At 42.5% G+C, this 23,301-nt stretch overlaps 2 protein-coding genes across 3 annotated transcripts; both read left to right on the top strand.

Annotated features, from left to right (window-relative positions):
• Positions 1-16,964: 16,964 nt before the first annotated feature.
• On the top strand, positions 16,965-19,213 carry LOC125539479 (peroxisomal 2,4-dienoyl-CoA reductase [(3E)-enoyl-CoA-producing]). The gene is made up of 5 exons (XM_048702936.1): positions 16,965-17,314; positions 17,829-17,988; positions 18,174-18,343; positions 18,422-18,644; positions 18,936-19,213. Exons 1-5 carry the CDS (start codon positions 17,123-17,125, stop codon positions 19,088-19,090), a joined length of 900 nt encoding a protein of 299 aa, XP_048558893.1. The 5' UTR covers positions 16,965-17,122; the 3' UTR covers positions 19,091-19,213.
• A 1,597-nt stretch (positions 19,214-20,810) lies between these two features.
• On the top strand, positions 20,811-23,274 carry LOC125533902 (MADS-box transcription factor 31-like). 2 transcript variants are annotated; one of them, XM_048697230.1, is made up of 8 exons: positions 20,813-20,963; positions 21,359-21,575; positions 21,928-21,997; positions 22,081-22,242; positions 22,352-22,393; positions 22,522-22,569; positions 22,663-22,874; positions 22,976-23,274. In XM_048697230.1, coding segments are annotated over exons 2-8 (723 nt in total). In that variant the 5' UTR covers positions 20,813-20,963; positions 21,359-21,387; the 3' UTR covers positions 22,977-23,274. The 2 variants fall into 2 exon arrangements, with proteins under 2 accessions (XP_048553186.1, XP_048553187.1); XM_048697229.1 differs by lacking the exon at positions 22,976-23,274 and having other exon boundaries at positions 20,811-20,963; positions 22,663-22,878.
• Positions 23,275-23,301: the final 27 nt, after the last annotated feature.

Below are 23,301 nucleotides of genomic sequence, written 5' to 3'. Positions count from 1 at the left end.
TGTTCCTATGCAAGAATTGTTAAAGAAATTTCAGGATGTCTTTGCTGAACCAGAAGGACTGCCACCAGTGAGAGCTTTTGATCATGAAATCCCTCTACAGCCTGGTGCAATTCCCCCCTCTTCCAGACCTTACAGAATCCCTCACAGACACAGGCATGAAATGGAACATCAAGTGCAAAAGCTGCTGTCCAACAGAATCATCAGAGAAAGCCAGAGTCCATATGCTGCACCAGCTATTTTAGTTGCTAAAAAGGATAATTCTTGGAGACTGTGCTAGGATTTCAGAAACCTCAATGCTCTCACTATTAAAAACAAATTCCCTATACCTGTTATAGAAGATTTGTTGGATGAACTGCAATGAGCCAAATACTTTACCAAACTTGATTTAAGGTCTGGATACCACCAAATCAGGATGAATGAAAAGGATATCCATAAAACTGCTTTCATAACTCATTTTGGGCATTTTGAATATCTGGTAATGCCTTTTGGGCTGGCAAATTCCCCAGGCACATTTCAAGCCCTCATGAACAACATTCTAGCCCCTTATCTCAGGATCTTTGTGTTGGTATTCTTTGATGATATCTTGATTTTCAGCAAAACTCTGGAAGAACATGTTCAACATGTGGAAACTATACTGAATGTCCTCAGGAAGGAGAAATTGTATGTGAAACTCTCCAAGTGCCTCTTTGCAGTTAACCAAGTGGAATATCTTGGTCATATAATCTCTGGTGAAGGTGTTGCCACTGATCCAGCTAAGATTGTAGCTGTAGCTGACTGGAAAACCCCTACAACTGTAACTCAATTGAGAGGATTTCTAGGTCTTTGTGGGTATTATAGAAGATTTGTTAAAAATTTTGGACCAATTGCAAGACCCTTGCATGATCTCTTGAAGAAAGACAGTTTTCAGTGGACAGTAATACAAGATAAGGCTTTCCAAGCTCTGAAAACATCACTTATTACTGCACCAGTTTTAGCTTTGCTTGATTTCTCTTTGCCATTTGTCATTGAGACTGATGCATCTGGTGTGGGATTGGGAGCAGTAATGATGCAGAATGGCAGAGCTATTGCTTACTACAGTTCCTCCTTGTGCCCAAGAAATGCTGCATTATCCACATATGAGAAAGAAGCTTTGGCTATAGTAGAAGCATTAAAAAGGTGGAGACACTACTTGGTAGGACACAAACTGATCATCAGAACAGACCATCAGAGTTTGAAGTTCATGATGGACCAGAAATTACATACTGGAATTCAACACAAGTTGATGTTGAAATTACTGGAGTTTGACTTTCAGTTGGAATACAAAAAAGGAAAGGACAACACAGTAGCTGATGCACTATCCAGGAAAGATTAGTTGAATGCAATATCTTTGATCACACCAAAATGGACAAAAGAAGTGGAAAAATCTTATCAAAAGGATGAAAAAGGAAAAGAGTTCCTGGAGAAACTGCTGCTAGCTCCTAATCATACAGACCAACATGATTCTTTTCATAATGGTCTCATAAGGCACAAGGGCAAAATCTACATTGGAAATGATGTAGAACTCAAATCCAACATCATACAAGCCTTACATTCATCAGCCTTGGGTGGGCATTCAGGCAGAAAAGCTTCTTATGAAAGGATAAAGAAAATTTTCTATTGGCCTGGCCTCAAATCTGATGTAGAAAAATGGGTGACAGAATGCCCTGTTTGTCAGAAAAATAAGGGGGAAACCTGCCATTATCCTGGGCTACTGGACCCTCTGCATATTCCTGATATGGCATGGACTCATCTGAGTATGGATTTCATAGAAGGACTTCCAAAGTCACAAGGGAAGGAAGTGATTTTTGTGGTTTTTGACAGGCTCACAAAGTTTGCACACTTCCTTACTCTGTCACATCCTTTTACTGTGAAGACAGTGGCTCAAGTATTCATTGACAATATCATTAAACTGCATGGCCCTCCTATTGCCATAGTATCTGACAGAGACAAAATTTTCACTAGTCAGCTATAGAAGGATATTTTTGCAGCACTGAAAGTTGACTTGAGATACAGTTCAGCTTATCATCCACAATCAGATGGCCAAACCGAGAGGGTTAACCAATGCATTGAAAACTATCTCAGGTGCCTTACTTCTGCTCATCCAACCAAGTGGGTGCAACATTTACCAATGGCGGAATATTGGTACAATAGTTCATTTCATTCCTCTCTGAAGAAGACCCCATTTGAGGCTCTTTATGGGTATCCTCCTCCACAACTCAGTGAATATGTCATTCACAACAATGAAGCTCAAGATTTGTTAACGGACAGACAACAACTGTTGGTTGATCTGAAGGAAAACTTGCATCTTGCTCAGGAGAGGATGAAAAAGTTTGCTGACCGCAAACGCACAGAAAGATCTTTTCAGGAAGGTGACATGGTATATTTGAAAATGCAACCTTATCGTCTGAATGCTTTTGGAATTAAAACACACATTAAACTCCAAAGCAAATTTTATGGACTATTCAGGGTGTTATACAAGGTGGGAAATGTGGCCTATCATCTCCTATTGCCTGATGGAGCGAAGATCCACCCAGTTTTCCATGTCAGTCAGTTAAAGCGACATATTGGTCCTCAGGTTGTCCCTTGCGCTGATTTGCCGTTGGTAACAGAAGAGGGCAATATCAAGCAGGAACTGGCACTGGTTCTGCAAACGCGCCAAATTCCGAGAAACAACCAACCCGTTGTGCAATGGTTGGTCCAATGGGCGAACCTGCCTCCGGAGGATTCCTCGTGGGAAGATGCAGATTTCATCAAACACACATTTCCATCTTTCTTCAAACTAACAGTGGAGAGTTGGCGCCACGGTCGTTGAGAATTGAGACTCCTTGAGGACAAGTTCGTTCTTTCGGGGGGGTATTGTCAGGTGCAGAGGAAGTTCAGTTATCGGACGGATGTCAAACGTCAAGAAGAAAGGATCCAACGGCTCGCTTCGCTCGCCCGTTCCCTGTACCGTTTCAGCAGGTTGCCGGTCACCGTTACCGTTTAGCTATTATCGGGGCTATATAACAGCCAGCGCTGTGCGCTTGTAGCCATTCATTCGATTCCCAGAAATATCCAAACAATGTATACCTAATCCTCCCTCTGTGAGGAATATACTTTAGCATATTCGAGTTAATACAAGCAAGTTAGAACCCTAGATCGAAATCCTTGCCTGAAATTTCCCCGATCTGCTAGTAGGGTGTGACACTGGGGACGACGGTGACACGGTGACACCGGCCGCACTCCCGTATGCCGGTACCGGTCGAGCTACAGACACTCGGTCGTCGAGTGGAGGTGTCCGGAGAGGAACATGTGTGCACCGTTGCAGTTCAGAGCGAGCTGTCGTGGTCGCTACTCGCTCGTCAGGAAATGTAGTAAGTGCGTGAAAATCTGATGAATCTTGGCATGTGGACGGGACAGTGACTGTCCAGGGAAATTGGGTGGCAGGACCACCACGTCCACGTGGTTATCACTTATCATGGCATGCATATGCTTCCTTTCTGTGCGCCCCCCGGCACGGAACGGAGATCAGCAGTTTCCTGACAGCGCCAGCGTCCCTCTTGTCCTTGTTCTTCTCCAGGATAGATAGGGAGCGAGCGAGCGAAATCCGTCGGCGGAACAGTGGAAGCCTGCGGAGTATATAGACTCTACCATGGGCGCACGTACGTAGACCCGTCATTCTTTTCTTCAGTGGCTGCTGTGGTGGTGTCGGAGACAGGTGACGGGCGTTGATGTCAAGCTCAAAAACGTTTTGCTATCTTTTCAGTTTTGTCATATTGGTCTTTACGTGATTTGTACTTTGATTTTTATGATATGATATGAATGAGACGCGAATTATCATATAAGAAAAAAAAAACGATAGTCAGGTAGTGATACACTGCTTGTGCATATGTATTTTTATTTATTTTCAATATAAACAAAAAAAACATGCGCAACATCAGCATGACAAGACCATGTCATAACTCGGCCGTCCCACTAACAGCTAGCTGGGGCGATACTAGCGTATGACTCGCTATAGGCGGCACATAACCGCGCAATTTACTCAACATGCGTTGGGATTAGGAACCCTATTCGTCTCGACGCAAAGATTATGATGTCTCGCTTACTGCGAGACAGACGGTGGTCTCACTGATGGGCCGACCCAACAGAATTGGTTAGCGTTAGTTCTCGGAAGCTTCTATTCTCTATAGTAGGCACTGGTCTTGGGAACTTTGCACCCGATTTTCGGAAAGTCACGACTAGGTTCATTTCTGTATCGATTTCCTTACTGTTTTATTTTTTATTTTCCCTATATGTTTGTTTTCCAAAAAAATTAATACACGTTGAGCATTTTCCATATGCATGTTGTGCATTTTTCAGATATGCGTCGCATATTTCTCTTAATACACATCGAACATTTATTAGAATACATGCATAGAGTTTGTCAAATGCACATTCAACATTCTTAAATGCATGATGATATTTTTTTTCAAAAAAACATCGAATTATTTCCAAAAATACCATTTATTTAAAACATGCAAACAATTTTGAGGTGATATGCTTTTTTTAATGTAATGTACATTTTGTATGTTATGATTTTTTTTATAAATGTGTGAAATTTTAAAAAATGTCATGAATTTTTTTTCAGTAGTATAAACATTTTTTATAAATTACCGGATAGCCATTTTACATTTTACATGAATTCTTTGCTAAAATAATATGAACATTTTTATAAATTTGAATATTTTTAAATGCCACAAAGATTTTATTAAACCCATGAGAACAAACTTTTGAAATTACCCAAACATTTCTGTAATGCGCTTTATATATGTCGAGCATTTTTTGGAATATAAATATAAGTAATAAAAAGGAAACAATGCAAGCTTTGTGATGAAAGAAAAACGTGGACCTAATGTTTGACATAGATTCCTAGTATTTAGGCCAATGCTCAAACTATCGGCCAATTCAAAGATTTATCGCGACTCCCTGTTTCCCATTTACAACAGATTACCATTCCCCTGAAATATAGGTTCACTGATTACGAGAGCCCTCTCTCTAAAAAAAAAGACTACGAGAGCCCACATGTCAGTTTGGAATTGCAACGCTAGGATCCTCTTGGTGGAGATGCGAGCTTATTAGGAGCTTAGCTCTGTAGACGTGCACCTTGACGAATTCAACTTCCCAGGACTGCCCTTGCGGATCCCTAAGGGTCAACTAGCTGCTGTGGGGAAGATGCTCCCTAATGAATTCAGTTGGGATGATCTGCAAGACAAGCAAAATGAAATTCTACCTATTCTGGGACGAGTAAATTTGCTGGATTATAGGAACAAGATACATTTGCGGAACCACGGGAAAGAAGATGTCAGGTACACATTTGTGAAATGCATGAGCATTTTTGAAATGTTCAAACATTTTTTAATTCTGAAAACATTTTCTAAAAGTGCGGCGATTTTTTTGTACACTGCATTTACGATTTTATCATAATATATGTATTTTTTCAATATAAACATAAATGAATAAAAACACGTGTCACAGCAGCATCATGTCAACATGAGGAGACCATGTGATAACTGGCCGGCCCACTACCAGCTAGCTGTAGGCGACACCAATGCACAACTCGCTGCAAGCGGCACATAGCAGCACCCTTTTTTTTTGACGGACATAGCAGCACCCTTTGCTCACCATCGCTCACCCTACACGGGATTAGGAACGCTATTTGTCACGACGCGAATATTATGATGTCTCGCTTAGTGCAAGACAGACGGTAGTCACATTGATAGACCGACCCAATAGAGTTGGTTAGGGTTAATTTTTGGAAGTATCTATTCTCTACAGTAGGCACTAGTTCTTGGAACCTTTCACTCGATTTTGGGAAAATCTCAACCAGGTTTTTTTGCTCTCTATCAATTTCCTTCTGTTATTTATTTATTTTCCATATACGTTTAATTTTAATTTTATTTTCAATTTTCTTTTTTTTTATATTCAAATGCATGACGATTTTTAATACACGTTGAACATTTCCGTATGCACGTTGTGCATTTTTCAGATGCATGTTGAATATTACTCTGAATACATGTTGGAAATTTATTATAATACATGCATAAAGTTTGTCAAATGAACATTGAACATTTTTTAAAATACACAATGACCATTTTTCAATAACCATTGATTTCTTTTCTAAAAATATCATTTTTTGTTCAAAATGTGGGAATAATTTTTAACTGTTATGAACATTTTTTGTATGTTTTGATTTTTATTTAAAATTACACAAACACATGATTAGATAATTGAACTTATAAAAAATTCTAACACATTTCTCAACATGTAAACTTTTGAAAACTGCCATTAACATATTTTTGAATGGCACATTTGTTTTTACAAATTAACAGAAAAACATTTTTGTATTTTTCATGATTTTTTTCTTATAAAATAACACGTTTTTTAGCATGTGGACATTTTAATTGCCACAAATATTTTTCTAGGTTGTCTGAAGTTTTTTTTAAAACCATGAGAGCATACTTTTGAAATTCTCCGAACTTTTTTGTAATGAGAGTTGTATAATTTGAAAAAATAAGTAAACTTATTTTCCATATACATATATATGTAGAGCATTTTCAGAATATAAATATATGTAAGAAAAGGAAAACAAAAAGGAGAAACGCAAGCCTTGTGTTAAAAAAGGCGGAAAGTTCCTAATGACATCAATACCATTGTTACACCCACAGCCCCTACTGTTACATATACTGGACCAATTACTAGAGCTCGCGCACGCCAATTAAATTACCAGGTACTTTCGTTTCTTGGTAATGATTCTAATGTTCATGAGATTATGATGCTGCCTAAATTGGATACATTTGTTTTGCTTACAAATGAAGGGCCTAGCTTGGAGAAGGATGAACATTGGAGCAAGAACACGCATGGAGTGGATGGCATGCGCAAGGGGATCAAGAACGGAGTTACAAGTGATGATTTCAGGACTTTGAAGCCGCCATAAGGAGTGCATGAAGCCTTGGACGAAATTTACAAGATGTCACTTCATAATATTCGTCCATAGGCTATTTTAGGTGCTGCGTCACCTTATTAATGGGCCAGGCCCATGTAATTTCGAAATACTTAAGTATAGGCTATTTTTAGAGTCCGTATGTGTGGGGAAACAAGAGTTAGGGTTGGTTTCGGACCCCACCCTCAAGGGCCACGAAATTCCCCCCTCTTCCTCCATATATACAGCCCTTAGGGCGTCGTTTAGACTTTGGGTTTTGTTTAGATTAAAAGTTCGCCATAGCTGCAACCTCGCGTACTTCGTTTATGTCCAACGACCAGACCAAGACGTCACAGAACCCCACCTTGATCAATAAAGCTTTCATCTTATATTCGCAATATCCCGATTGCAATCTCAGTTTCTTGCTTGTTCTTCGTTTGCTCGCAGGAAACAGACCCTCGTGGTCAGGTTGATCGTGCTCCGGCGTGGTCAATAACCCTCGGAAGTTGGTTTAGCGATTGCTAAGGCGCGACGTCTCGCACATTCGTAGTCGGATCGTCAAGGTCGACTCCCACAGAAAACGATAGCCACCATCTCATCGAAACATCGGGACACCTTAGCCTCTATCAAAGTGGTATCGGATTTCCAGATTGCTCGGTGAGATTTTTACAGTTTTTTGTAGATTAGATCGAGTCTGTTCTTCATACCTACAGTCCACGAAAAAAAAAGCCACAAAAAAAAAATTAGGGTTAGTTCATCATATCCGAACTAATCTGAGCCTTTGCATAATCTTTTTAGGGTTTTTGCTTTGTTGAATTTGCGGTTGCATCGTCGTGTCAAGTTGCTGGTCTTAGAGTCTAGTCTTTTAGAGTTTCGAGTTCTGGTCATAAGTTGTCACGCCGCCGCCGCACCATCATCATCGCCCATCTACCACTTTTGCTTATCCGCCACCGCTCTGAATCCATATCCATATACCACTACCAATCCGTATCCATATACCACCACCAATCTCTATCCATATACCACCACCGCTACCATATACCACAACCATATATCCACCACCAGTCCGAGTTCTTCTCATATTAGGTTTGTTCTTGAGATCAATCTAAATTCCGAGTCGTGTTTCCTTGCCTGCGTAGGTCTCGAAAAAAAAAAGTCTGGAGACCCCCGGGCAGTTTAGGCCAAAATTTTCACGGGCAAATTTTTTTTCCCTATCCTATTTTTAGGCTTTTCTGAGTCTTTTGAGCCACGTGCCATCATAGTGATTTTTTGTCGCACTTTTTCGTCGTCGCTGCCCTGATTTCCGAAAAAAAAGTGAAAAAAAAAAATTTCGTGCCCATCCTATCAGTTTGACGAGGGAAGAGTTTTGAGACACTCGCCATTATAGTGATTTTTCGCAAAAAAAAGAGGAGCGCAAAAAAAAGAGCGAAAAAAAAAGTTTCAGAGTGTGCTTTTCCCTTATTTACGTGCAGCGCCGTGATTTTGTTAGTGTTCTAGGCTCGCGTCTCTAGCACGGTCTAGGCTAGGACCAGCACAGTACCGTCGTTGAGCGTTTATTCAACTTTGCATCTCTGAATTGATTATTGCTGACCCTTTTTGCTACCATACTATAAGCCTTCCCAGCTCCACATACATCTACGTCGTGCGTTTGACTCTCCCTGGCAATCGCTCTATCCAAGCTTTTGAGAGTTTTTGACTACAACGGTTGCCGATCACCGCCTGCTGCTGGGTAAGAACTGGTAAGAATTTGAGATTTGCTTGACGGATTTGTGACACCCGCCACCACCACCACTTGTTAGTAGTCTGTAGGATCATATTCTTATGTGTTTCTATTGCTGCTAACCATGCCAGGATCACAAGCCGACGAGACTGACTGGGAGAACTTGATGAATAAGGAGCTTCATGATACGTTTCAGCAAATGATGAATGGACAGGTGCAAGATGTGATAAACAGATTTGAAGAGGCCATGGAGAAGATAGATGGCATGGAGAAGACGTTTGAAACAAAGCTCGATAACAAGTTTGCTGAATTGCTTTCGCGTTTTCCACCACCACCACCGACTGCTCCTGCCGCACCTCTACAACAACAGCAACAACACCGACTACCTCCACGTCGGGAAACAGCCCTCCGCCGAGCGAGCCGTGTCCCTCTTCAGTCGGGCCAAACTGCTGGTGCTGCTGTTGATACTTCTGTGGCTCCTACTGCTGATGTGGAGGAGGATGCTTATGTGGGAGATTATGAGGATGAGGTTGATCAAAATCAGAACTACGTGCCACCAACAGCACAGCAACCACCAGGTCGTCCACATGCAAATAATGGCAATGGTAGGGCTCACCCTCAGGTACGAGATCATGACCATCTCCCTAAACTAAAATTGAATATTCCACCATTTGAGGGTAGATATGTTCCTGATATATATCTTACTTGGGAGTTAGAAACTGAACAACGATTTACATGTTTACAATATCCCGAGGAGAGACGTGTTCCTGCTGCTGTTTGTGCTTTCACTAGTTTTGCATGTGTTTGGTGGTCTGAGCATTGTAGATTATATCCTATTCCGGCTACTTGGGCTGCTTTGAAAACTGCTATGCGTACTCGTTGGGTTCCACCATATTATCAACGTGAATTACTTCAAAAATTGCAGCGCTTAAGACAGGGAAAAAATTCTGTAGAAGAATATTATCAGGAATTACAAACTGGCATGATTAGATGTGGTATTGTTGAGGAGAATGAAGCTATGCTTGCACGTTTTATGGGTGGATTAAATAGAGAGATTCAGACGATTCTAGAGTATAAGGAGTATACTAATATCACTCGTTTATTCCATCTTACTTGTAAAGCTGAACGTGAAGTGCAGGATCGACAGGCATTGGCGCGGACTAACTTTTCTGCAGGTCGACCTTCATCATGGACACCACGTGCATCATCTACTTCCACACGTTCTGCTACACCGGCGCCTCCGTCGGCTACCACCTCCAACCGTGATACAATAAAGCAGGCACAATCACCACTATCTGCCAAGAGCACACCTTCTGGGCCTGCAAAGAGCTCTTCTTCATCCATGGCATCAACAGGGCAAACACATGATATTATTTGTCGACGTTGCAAGGGTGGAGGTCATTATGCGAGAGAATGCCCATCTAAGCGTGTGATGATTGTTACTGAGGATGGTGGGTATGAGTCCGCTAGTGACTATGATGAGGAGACTTTGGCTCTTATTACACGTGACGAACACGGTGGAGACGATTCTGATCATGAGACGCAATACATGGCTCCTGAAGATGCTGACAAGTATGAATGTTTAGTTGCTCAACGTGTTTTGAGTGTGCAGGTTACACAAGCTGAGCAAAATCAGAGGCATAATTTGTTCCATACAAAGGGAGTTGTGAAGGAACGTTCTGTTCGCGTGATCATAGATGGAGGGAGCTGCAATAACTTGGCTAGCATGGAGATGGTGGAGAAGCTATCTCTCACCACAAGACCACATCCACATCCTTACTACATCCAATGGTTCAACAACAACGGCAAGGTTAAGGTAACACGTACTGTTCGTGTGCATTTTAGTATCTCTACATATGCTGATTATGTTTATTATGATGTGGTACCTATGCAAGCATGTTCCTTATTACTTGGTAGACCATGGCAATTTGATAAAAATTTTGTACACCATGGTAGAAACAATCAGTATACTCTTGTTCATAACGATAAAAATATTACTTTGCTTCCTATGACTCCTGATTCCATTTTGAAAGATGATATTAATAGAGCTAATAAAGCAAAACATGAGACAAATAAGAGTGAAAATCAGATTGTGGCAAAAGAATTTGAGCACCAAATGAAGCCTAATAATAAACCATCTACTGTTGTTTCTGAAATTAAATTGAAAAGTGCATGTTTACTTGCCACCAAATCTGATATTGATGAGCTAGATTTCAGCAAATCTGTTTGCTATGCTTTTGTGTGCAAAGACGCATTATTTTCATTCGAGGACGTGCCTTCCTCTTTGCCCCCTGCTGTCACTAACATTTTGCAGGAGTTCGCTGACGTCTTTCCACAAGACGTGCCACCAGGATTACCACCTATTCGAGGGATTGAGCATCAAATTGACTTAATTCCCGGTGCTTCGCTACCCAACCGTGCACCATACCGTACCAATCCAGAGGAGACGAAGGAGATTATGCGTCAAGTACAAGAACTGCTCGACAAAGGTTATATACGCGAATCCCTTAGTCCTTGTGCTGTTCCTATCATTTTAGTGCCAAAAAAGGATGGTACGTCGCGTATGTGCGTTGATTGTAGAGGCATTAATAATATTACTATTCGTTATCGTCATCCTATTCCTAGGCTAGATGATATGCTTGATGAATTGAGTGGCTCTACAATATTCTCCAAAGTTGATTTGCGTAGTGGATACCATCAAATTCGTATGAAATTGGGTGATGAATGGAAAGCAACATTTAAAACTAAGTTTGGATTATATGAGTGGTTAGTCATGCCTTTTGGGTTAACTAATGCACCTAGTACTTTCATGAGGTTAATGAACGAAGTTTTACGTGCTTTCATTGGACGATTTGTGGTAGTTTACTTTGATGACATATTGATTTATAGCAAATCTTTGGAGGAACATTTGAAACATTTACGTGCTGTTTTTATTGCTCTACGTGATGCACGTTTGTTTGGAAACCTTGGAAAGTGCACCTTTTGCACCGACCGAGTATCTTTTCTTGGCTATGTTGTTACTCCATAGGGAATTGAAGTTGATAAAGCCAAGATTGAAGCTATTGAGAGTTGGCCGCAGCCCAAAATGGTCACACAAGTGAGGAGTTTCCTTGGCCTCGCTGGTTTCTATAGGCGTTTTGTGAGAGATTTCAGCACCATTGCTGCACCTCTCAACGAGCTTACAAAGAAGGATGTGCCTTTTGTTTGGGGTACCGCACAGGAAGAAGCCTTCACGGTTTTGAAAGATAAGTTGACACATGCTCCTTTACTCCAACTTCCTAATTTCAATAAGACTTTTGAGCTTGAATGTGATGCTAGTGGAATTGGATTAGGAGGTGTGTTATTACAAGATGGAAAACCTGTTGCATACTTTTTTGAAAAATTGAGTGGGCCTAGTCTGAACTATTCTACTTATGATAAAGAATTATATGCTCTTGTTCGGACCTTAGAAACATGGCAACATTATTTATGGCCCAAGGAATTTGTTATACATTCTGATCATGAATCTTTGAAACACATTAAAAGTCAAGCAAAACTGAACCGTAGACATGCTAAATGGGTTGAATTCATTGAGACTTTCCCTTATGTCATTAAACACAAGAAGGGTAAATAAAATGTTATTGCTGATGCCTTGTCTCGTCGTTATACTATGCTTTCACAATTTAACTTTAAACTATTTGGTTTGGAGACCATCAAAGATCAATATGTTCATGATGCTGAATTTAAAGATGTATTGCAGAATTGTAAGGAAGGGAGAACTTGGAACAAGTTCGTTCTTAACGATGGATTTGTGTTTCGTGCTAACAAGCTATGCATTCCAGTTAGCTCCGTTCGTCTTTTGTTGTTGCAGGAGGCGCATGGAGGAGGATTAATGGGACACTTTGGCGTCAAGAAGACGGAGGATATACTTGCTACACATTTCTTTTGGCCAAAGATGAGACGGGATGTTGAGCGTTTTGTTGCTCGCTGCACTACATGTCAAAGAGCTAAGTCACGACTCAATCCTCATGGTTTATATATGCCTTTGCCAGTACCTAGTGTTCCTTGGGAGGATATATCTATGGACTTTGTTTTAGGTTTACCTCGAACAAAGAAGGGAAGGGATAGCATATTTGTTGTCGTGGATAGGTTCTCGAAAATGGCACACTTTATACCATGTCATAAAAGCGATGATGCTGTTAATGTTGCTGATTTGTTCTTTCGTGAAATTATTCGCTTACATGGTGTGCCAAATACTATTGTTTCAGATCGTGATACTAAATTTTTTAGCCACTTTTGGAGATGTTTATGGGCTAAGTTGGGGACTAAGCTGCTTTTTAGTACTACTTGTCACCCCCAAACTGATGGACAAACTGAAGTAGTCAATAGAACATTGTCTACTATGCTTAGGGCTGTTTTGAAGAATAACAAGAAAATGTGGGAAGAATGCTTGCCTCATATTGAATTTGCTTATAATCGCTCATTGCATTCTACTACTAAGATGTGCCCTTTTGAAATTGTGTATGGTTTCCTACCTCGTGCACCTATTGATTTGTTGCCTCTTCCATCTTCAGAGAAGGTTAATTTTGATGCTAAAGAACGTTCTGAATTGATTTTAAAAATGCATGAGTTAACTAAGAAAAACATTGAGCGTATGAATGCTAAATATAAACTTGCTGGAGATAAGGGTAGAAAACATGTTGTGTTTGCGCCTGGAGATCTTGTTTGGTTACATTTGCGTAAAGATAGATTTCCTAATCTGCGCAAATCAAAGCTAATGCCACGTGCTGATGGTCCTTTTAAGGTGTTAGAGAAAATAAATGATAATGCATATAAACTTGAGCTACCTGTAGATTTTGGGGTTAGTCCCACTTTTAACATTGCAGATTTGAAGCCTTATTTGGGTGAGGAAGATGCGCTTCCGTCGAGGACGACTTCGTTTCAAGAAGGGGAGGATGATGAGGACATCAATACCATTGTTACACCCACAGCCCCTACTGTTACATATACTGGACCAATTACTAGAGCTCGCGCACGCCAATTAAATTACCAGATACTTTCATTTCTTGGTAATGATTCTAATGTTCATGAGATTATGATGCTGCCTAAATTGGATACATTTGTTTTGCTTACAAATGAAGGGCCTAGCTTGGAGAAGGATGAACATTGGAGCAAGAACACGCATGGAGTGGATGGCATGCGCAAGGGGATCAAGAACGGAGTTACAAGTGATGATTTCAGGACTTTGAAGCCGCCATAATGAGTGCATGAAGCCTTGGACGAAATTTACAAGATGTCACTTCATAATATTCGTCCATAGGCTATTCTAGGTGCTGCGTCACCTTATTAATGGGCCAGGCCCATGTAATTTCGAAATACTTAAGTATAGGCTATTTTTAGAGTCTGTATGTGTGGGGAAACAAGAGTTAGGATTGGTTTCGGACCCCACCCTCAAGGGCCACGAAATTCCCCCCTCTTCCTCCATATATACAGCCCTTAGGGCGTCGTTTAGACTTTGGGTTTTATTTAGATTAAAAGTTCGCCATAGCTGCAACTTCGCGTACTTCGTTTGTGTCCAACGACCAGACCAAGACATCACAGAACCCCACCTTGATCAATAAAGCTTTCATCTTATATTCGCAATATCCCGATTGCAATCTCAGTTTCTTGCTTGTTCTTCGTTTGCTCGCAGGAAACAGACCCTCGTGGTCAGGTTGATCGTGCTCCGGCGTGGTCAATAACCCTCGGAAGTTGGTTTAGCGATTGCTAAGGCGCGACGTCTCGCACATTCGTAGTCGGATCGTCAAGGTCGACTCCCACAAAAAACGATAGCCACCATCTTATCGAAACATCGGGACACCTTAGCCTCTATCAAAACGCAAGCCTTGTGTTAGAAAAAGGCGGAAAGTTCCTAATGTTTAACATAGGATTCCTAGTAGTTAGGCCGATGTTCAAACTATCGGCCAATTAACCGATTTTATCGCGACTCCGTGTGTCACATTTACCACAGATTACCATTTTTCCTGGAACACATGATCACATTTACCGCAAATATGTGACCTTTAAAAGAAATGCCATGAACAGTTTTTTGAATGGTACAAACATTTTTTACAAATTACCTGAACATATATTTTACATTTTTCATGAACAATTTTGTAAAATAACATGAACATGTTTTATATGGGTGTACATTTTTAAATACCACAATTTGTTTTTGGATTGTCCGAATCTTTTATTAAAAACAGAGAACAAACTTTTGAAATTCTCCAAACATTTTTGTAATGCGGTTGTTAAATTTTCAAAAACTAAGTGAAATAATTTTCCATATACAGATGTAGAGCATTTATAGAATATTAATATAAGTAAGAAAAAGGAAAACAAATAGGAAAAACACAAGCGTTGTGTTGAGAAAAAAAGGGGGGAAAGGCCTACTGTTTAACATAAGATTCCTAGTATTTAGGCCAATGTTCAAAATATCGACCGATTCCACGATTCATCGAGACCCCATGGGTCAACGTCAAGACTATGCCATATTGGTTGTGTTAGATGGTTGGGCCAATTTATCGGTGTGCCATGCTATTTATCATGAATATACCGACAAAATGGTTGGACCTGTCTAGGCATAAACCTAAAAATCAACTCTCCCCTCCGTCTGTCTTCTGGACAAAACTCGCCCTGCTCGATAGGGTTTGGGCAATACTCAGCACTTCACCACCATGCTCCCTATTCACCAGACGAAGCCAGCCCTGCCTAAGCTCTCAGCCCTCCTGATGTGCCCATCGTGTTCCCCAGGGGCAGAAGCACTCGCACCCTCCGCATCTCACCCCTCCCCGAAGAGCACGACGCCCGACGTCTGGAGAACTCTCCGCCACCCCTTCCTCCAACACCACCACACTTGATGCCATTCCTTCTCGAGAAGGTCCTTTAGGGTTGAGTATTGCATATTTTGGAATTTTTTGTGTCAAGAACATGTGATTTGCAAAAAGCCTGGTCAATTAATAGTCGACAACTAAAATCAATTAATCGATCAATTTTTGATTAATCTCTGGCCCATAGGAAAGTTTCTTATTGTTTGGAAAATTCTGGAGTTTGAATGAATTATAAAGAAAAGTTTCCTATGATTCCTAGTATTTAGGCCAATGTTCAAAGGGTTAATTTGATAAATGCCACTCCAATTATGGCGATTCTGAGAAATGCCACCGCAATTTCCAAACTTTGAAAAATGCCATTTCATGCCACTTCCAGTGGCATTTTTCGAAGTCTGCAGTGGTGTTTTTCAAAGATTGCAAAATTTGCAGTGGCATTTTTCAAAGTTTGGAAATTGCAGTGGCATTTTTATGAATCGCCATAATTGGAGTGGCATTTATCTAATTAACCCATGTTCAAAATATCGACCGATTCCACAATTTATCGAGACTCTGTGGGTCAACGCTAAGATTATGCCATATCGGTTGTGCTGGTTTGCTGGGCCAATTTTATCGGTTTGTCAAGTGATTTATCAGGGATCAATCGATAAATTGGTTGGGTCTGTCCAGGCAGGAACCTAAACATTGGCCCTCCCCTTCATCTGCCTTCTGGACAAAACTCGCCTTACTCGATAGGGTTTGGTCACTACTTAGCATTTCACTACCATGCTCCCTATTCACCAGATGATGCCACCCTGGCTTGTGCCAGCCCAGTCTAAGCTCCCAGCCCTCCAGATCTCCCCATCATGTTCCCTTGGAGATGAAGCAATATGGAGCCCTCCGCATCTCCCACCTCGCCGAAGAGCACGACGGATGACGCCTGGAGCAGCTCTCCGCCACCACCCTTTCCTCCAACAGCATGATAGTCGCACCACCCCTTCCTCCAACAACACCAGACCTGATGCCATTCCTCGCTCGAGGAGAAGTTCCTACAGGGATGAGTATATCATATTTTAGAAAAAAAATTAGCCAAGAACCTGTGATTTGCAAAAAGTTTGGCCGATTAATAGCCGACAAATAAAATCAGTTAATCTATCGATTTTTCGTTTAATCTCTGGCTCATGGGAAAGTTTCGTACGGTTCGGAAAACCCTAGAGTACAAATGAATTATAAAGAGAAGTTTCCTATGGTTCAAATGTTCTGAATAAAAACATACTAATGATTATAGTCCTTAAATTTCTTCATAAAGGAGACTTAAAATTCTAACAAAGTTGTGAGCAGAAAATCCATGTCCAGTGTGGTCGTAGTATTTTTTTTTTAGGTTTGAACTTAATTAGTGTGGGTCGTAGTTGGTATGCTCAGCTCAATTTCGTCCCATAGAAAAACCACAGCCACGAATCAGCGGAAATCCGGCAGCGCCGCGTGTGCGAAGACGAGTCCAAACACGTTACAAAGCCGGCGATTAGCGGCACACTGAGCCGGCATCTTGTGCTCCTCCGTCCATCCGCGTCCACACCGGAGCTTGGAGGAGAGGAGGGGGAAGAAGAAGGCGACGAGGAGGCGATGGCGACCGAGTCGCCGTTCCGGGCGGACGTGCTGAGGGGCAAGGCGGCGCTGGTCACCGGCGGCGGCTCCGGCATCTGCTTCGAGATCGCCGCCCAGCTCGCCCGCCACGGCGCCCACGTCGCCATCATGGGCCGCCGCCGCGAGGTCCTCGACAAGGCCGTCGCCGCCCTCCGCTCCGAGGGCCTACGGGTGCGCCCAATCTGCTTTCCCCCTCCCCCTCCTCTTCCGCTCCAATCCTACCTACCACCATCGCGCATGTTTCACCCACCTTGGTTCCTTGCTTAGGATCTGGCGCTCTCTGGTCGTCAGGTGGAAATGCTTTTGATATTTCTTCCGTTCCTTATTAGCAGTTGCGTGATAAGTAAACAAGAATGGAAATCGCTGCGAATTCTGTATAGAACTTGTTGTTTTCTTATCTTGGTTAATCGAATCCAATGGCAATCAAGTTCTTATAGGGGATTTTGCATAGAAATTGTTGTTTAGGAAATGAAGTCAAACTGACTGTTTTCTCAAATGAAGGATAAGTGCTATATTAATCGGGTTGCACGGTGTACAATGCTCTGTACTTTATGTGTCGTTGAATTGTGTAACCAAATTCACAAGGAAAGATGTTCCCCACCATGATTAAATGAACTAGCCCCTTGTGTTTTGCGGGATAAAGTAGTGTTGGTCTGTACTGATGCTAGCTTGGTGTGGCGTGCAGGCTGTTGGATTTCAGGGAGATGTACGTAACCAGGAGGATGCAGCGAGAGTGCTCGCGTCGACCGTTGAGCATTTCGGCAAGCTTGACATTCTTGTCAACGGTGCAGCGGGCAACTTCCTTGCATCCCCGGAGGATCTGACACCCAAGGGATTTCGGACAGGTGCTTCATTGTGACATGTTCTTTTGGTTTACCTGAGAGTTGCTGTTTGATCCAATTGTGTGAATATTGGCAGCGCGAATGCCATGAGAATTTTCTTGCATACTGTTTCAATAGTAATGCGCCCTTGCTTGTGCAACTGTGCTAGGCTGCTAAGCTCAAGTATTGACTAAAATTTCTCTCTGCAGTTCTTGAGATTGACACTGTGGGTACATACACTATGTGCTATGAAGCCCTGAAGTATCTGAAAAAGGGTGGGCCAGGGAGAGGTCCCTCCACTGGTGGCCTCATCATTAACATAAGCGCGACACTGCATTACACTGCTTCTTGGTACCAAATTCATGTCTCCGCCGCTAAGGTACTTTTATCATGTTTGATCCACTTCCAGAAAATGATTGAAATAGGTCACTTTTCCTGACGGTGTTGGCTTCTACAGGCAGGTGTTGATAGTATCACAAGAACACTGGCTCTGGAATGGGGAACAGATTATGAAATTAGGGTCAATGGAATCGCACCAGGACCAATCGGTGGCACTCCAGGACTGAGGAAGCTTGCACCTGATGAAATGGGCAAGGGGAAAAGGGAAATGATGCCTTTATTTAAGTTGGGGGAGACACGGGACATAGCAATGGCTGCGCTCTATCTTGCTTCTGATGCAGGTCAGTTGTATTCTTCAATCTTCTGGTAACCAAATAACCGGAAGTTCTTTAAACCGTCAAAGTTCAGTAAGCTGAGCATCCAGTTACCTGGAGGCCATTTGAAAGATATTGGTATCACAAGATTCATAAATACAAGCCCTGCTATAATTGTATGCTATTTTAACTCGACGAATACTCTCTTGCCTTCTCATTCTCATTCCCGTACTACAAAATTTTTAAAGTCAGTAAATTAATGGCTTATCCTTTGTCAGAGAGTTATCCATTTGATGTATTCAACAATTCGTTGTGCAGGCAAATATGTAAATGGGACTACACTGGTGGTTGATGGAGGGCTTTGGTTGAGTCATCCTCGCCACATCCCCAAGGAAGAAGTGAAGGAACTCTCAAAGGTGATCGAGAAGAAGGTTAGGGCCTCTGGTGTAGGTGTACCGTCCAGCAAATTGTGATGGCATCCTTGGTTTATGTCACTGTCTCATGTATGCATGTACCACACTTCAGTATTGTCGTCAGCCAGCGGCTCAGCACTCTGCTGAACACAGTTGGTTTCAAATGAACAAGTTCATTGCTTACCCCTGTTGTTACTTTTAGATTTGGCCAAAACCTGAAATATTCTGATTGATTTGTGCGATCCAAGCATAAAGAAGTCCTCTGCCAAATTTCCCCCAATGATTTGTGTAAAATATACACCTGTGAACAATGTAACCTCCTACATATTGTCGTTAAAAAGTGTTGTTTCTATTTGACCCCAGAACAAAGTTAATTCTAGGGCAAAACTCGCGGCAAATTTGTCGAATTGGGCAGCATGAAGTTGTGTCCACTGCCTGCAAAGTCCAGGGAAGTGAGCCGCGTAGCCAAAGCTTGTCTTGAGAGAGAACCTGTATGTGTAACGCAACCCATGATAACAACAACTATATTCCTTAGCAGGTGTGAACATGGTTGGATCGTCCAACTCCAAGAGAAACAAAAAGGGTAGCCCATAGCCATGGGGATGTGGGCAGACGCTGACAGGCCCCATGAGAAGGAGAGCATAATTTCTTTGCCTTGCGAGCCAGTGCGATGGGTGCCTGGAGCTCCCTTGGAAGTACACAGTTTTTAGCAAGGATATCTCTTCTGCCATCATGCTCTGCGGGTTCTCCCGATCACGACTCATGAATGAGCCCCGGTGCTTGGCGACGAAGTAAACCGGCACTCTTTTCCCTTGGAACTTGAAATATGAAAATCACGTTAAAAATACACCGAAATGCTGAATATCAGTGTGAGAATATGAAAGTTTCCCTGAGATGATTTACGGAGGCAATGTGAGTTTTTTAGAGGTGTCTCTTGCCACAGGTGAGAATCGTATAGCAGTGTGAGAATATGGAAGTTTCTGTGAAATAATTACACAAGCAGTGTGAGAATATGAAAGTTTCTGTGAAATAATTACACCAGCAGTGTGAGCTTACACAGACAGGTGCCTTCTGATCATCTGCTATCTTTTACCACTCATCATTTAACCACAGCAATGCTCCAGGAAAGTGCAATTGCAACGGAGTACTAGTAGTCACTGTCTCACTGAAACACCTTTGCAGAGAGATATCTGCAGATCATCTGCCATCTTTTAACACAAAATCTTAACTGATGACATTGGCAGGGGATATGTGTGTGTGTGTGACACATGCCATCATGCATTTGACCACGGCTGCATGCCTCTGCCTGGCATCCCAGCAGGTTAGGTGCAGCGTGGAGTGGACCAAGGGCCACCTTATGGAAAGCATTATTGCAGCGAGTTATTCCCTGCCTTGGCCAGTTCTAGGTCGGTCTTCTTACAGGAGTAGCCTGGATGCAAGGCTCACCTCCCTTGCCATGTCCGGTAAGAGGCGGTTACCAGTCCACAGCACCCACATTTCCGGCCATCTGGTACCCTCTCTCATGCACACTGAAACTCACACTTTGCACTTGATCAACACGCATTATTAATCTTGTGCTGCATTGTTTGAGATGCTCGTCCTAATGGTGCTAATTTGAGGGCACACATTAGCGCGATTTGCGGATAGATGTCTGTGGTCAACAATAATAGTCTGTTTGTGCATGCCATTGGATTTAGGGCAGAAAGTTTAAGTTGGCCACATTGCTTGATTTAATTGTTCTCTTTTCCTTATTGCATGAGATGTTTATTTGCTGTACCAGTATGTAGTGGGACAGCCTGACAAGAGATGATGAGAATATTAGTAGTCTTTGAGGCTTGAAACAAGAAGTTTCCAGACTTATAAAAGGTTCCCCTGGCCCCTTTGCTACCCCATCCACCTTCTGAAGAAGCACACGCAGCCACAGCCTACACAGGTAATGCCTCTCCTCTTTGGACTTCTACCTCTCTTGCTCTGCAGCACACACTCTCTGCAAGAACATGTCTTGCAAATGCTACTCTTTTACTCTTCACAGCATACAGTTTCTCCTGTCTATGCATACAGTTTTCTCTGCCTCATCTCATGCATTTGAAGCCATTTGATCTGCGTGGTGCTTGGATTCGACTTTAACATTGTGGAGCTTGGAAGAAGTCGTTCTTTTATGATAATACCTTTGCTTCTGAACTCTTGCTTTTGAAACCATCTGCTTTTTCTTACTTCTTGCACTTGAAGCCATTCGGTGCATCTCTACTCTGCATTTGAAGCCATTTACTTGATTCTCATCTTGGATGAACGTAGGCACCATGATCTGACGAGCTCTTTATGGTTTAGGAGGAGAAGAGATCCACTGAGCTGCAGCAATGGGGCGTGGGAAAGTGGAGCTCAAGAAGATCGAGAACACGACGAGCCGCCAGGTCACCTTCTCCAAGAGGCGGATGGGCCTGCTCAAGAAGGCAAACGAGCTGGCCATTCTTTGCGATGCGCAGGTTGGGGTGATCGTCTTCTCCGGCAGTGGCAAGATGTACGAGTACGCCAGCCCTCCATGGAGGTGAGTAAAACATCTCTGCACACCAGTTCAACCACTGCATATTTCTCTGCAATTTGATCTTTCTCTGCTCCTCTTGGCTTGAGGGGAAATGGAAATTTTGGATACTGTCCAGGTCCCATAATGTTTGTTCTAGAGTTGTCATGACGTTCTTTTGTATGTTCAGTTAGTCTTGTGCAGTTTTTCTCAATGTGTATACTTCCTGTTGAACTTTTTGTTGGGAACTTCCAACTTCTGTTGTTGCTGATCTGCACGTTTTAGTAATGAAGTCAAGATCAATTTGAAAGTATATGAAGAACCGATGATGATCAACTAAGCCCTGACTGTTTTTTGTTCTCCATTTTGTGTGTGGCAGGATTGCAAACATCTTTGACAGATACCTGAAAGCCCCCAGCACCCGCTTTGATGAGATGGACGTCCAGCAGGTACACCAGTTTAGGCTAAATCAATTAACATTGTTAATTTTTTTCTGGTTTTAGCTAATAATCTTCCATTCTTTTTGATGAAGAAAATCATCCATGAGATGACAAGGATGAAGGATGAGAGCAACAGGCTGAAGATCATCATGAGGCAGTACATGGGCGAGGACCTGGGCTCGCTGACCCTGCAAGACGTGAGCAATCTTGAGCAGCAGATCGAGTTCTCGCTGTACAAGGTTCGCCTTAGGAAGGTAACCACCCAGCAACACGATGCAACAGTTCTATATTTTCTTTTACTCAGATATGAAACTCTGCATTCCTCTGTGCCCAGTGCTAATGCCCTAATTTAATTTGTCGCAGCAGCAGCTACTTGACCAGCAGCTGCTCGAGATGCGCCAGAGGGTATGCGAGACAAGATGCATTGATTTGTCCGGCATTCCTGCCATCCTTTATCAGAACTCTTTCTTTTTTTTGTGTGTGGTAAAGAGTTGAGTTTTGATGGAGTTCTGTGGATTTAATTCTGAATACAGGAGATGCACATGTCAGAGGACCAGAGCAGCAGCTACATGTTCCACATGGTAACACATCTCAGCTTAATTTCTCCTTGTCAGGTGATTTTGTGCTGCAATTTACTCACCCTTGATGAATTTGCTTGTGTTTGTCAAAAAAAGAATCCGGCGAGGGATCAGCCGGGCCAGTCGGCCGACGTGATGAATCCGAAGCTGTTCCCTCTGTGGGACGTCGGCGACCAGATCTACGGCCAGGACGCCGAGTCCTCCATGACGGCTCTCAAGCTCTCGCCGCAGCTGCAGGAGTACAAGCTCCAGCCGGTGCAGCCCAACCTGCAGGAGGGCAACCTCCATGGCTACGTCCTCCGCCTCTGGTAAGCATCATATGCAACTGAGCGTCACTGGAATTCGTGTACATCGGTCATGATCATCTACGGGCAAGTTCATCAGCTTGACCAGTTTCATCTGCCTGCAGATTTCAGGACATGCACCATGGACCTGACAGACACTACTGATGGAGGACGGATGAGCAGAGCTTCCCTGTCTGAATCTGCTCTGGAATGGTGTTCTAATCAGCTTACATTAGTATCTTATATACTGCACTGTGTGTATTAACTGCTATTGCGGTTGCTAGATTATGTTTCATGATGCTTGTAAATGAGGAGCGTGCCACCTGATTTGTGTGCCTTGAGGAACCACCTCTGTTTCTGTCAAGAACATGTGTTGTGACCCGGAGGGGTTATGCCCTGCATTGCTGTTCCCAAAGAAATTTATGGCAAGTAGGAGTAGTACTCTATATTA

Source organism: Triticum urartu, chromosome 2 (assembly GCF_003073215.2).
Source record: "Triticum urartu cultivar G1812 chromosome 2, Tu2.1, whole genome shotgun sequence".
NCBI classification, from domain to species: Eukaryota; Viridiplantae; Streptophyta; class Magnoliopsida; order Poales; family Poaceae; genus Triticum; species Triticum urartu.
This window is presented reverse-complemented; position numbering and strand designations above follow the sequence as displayed.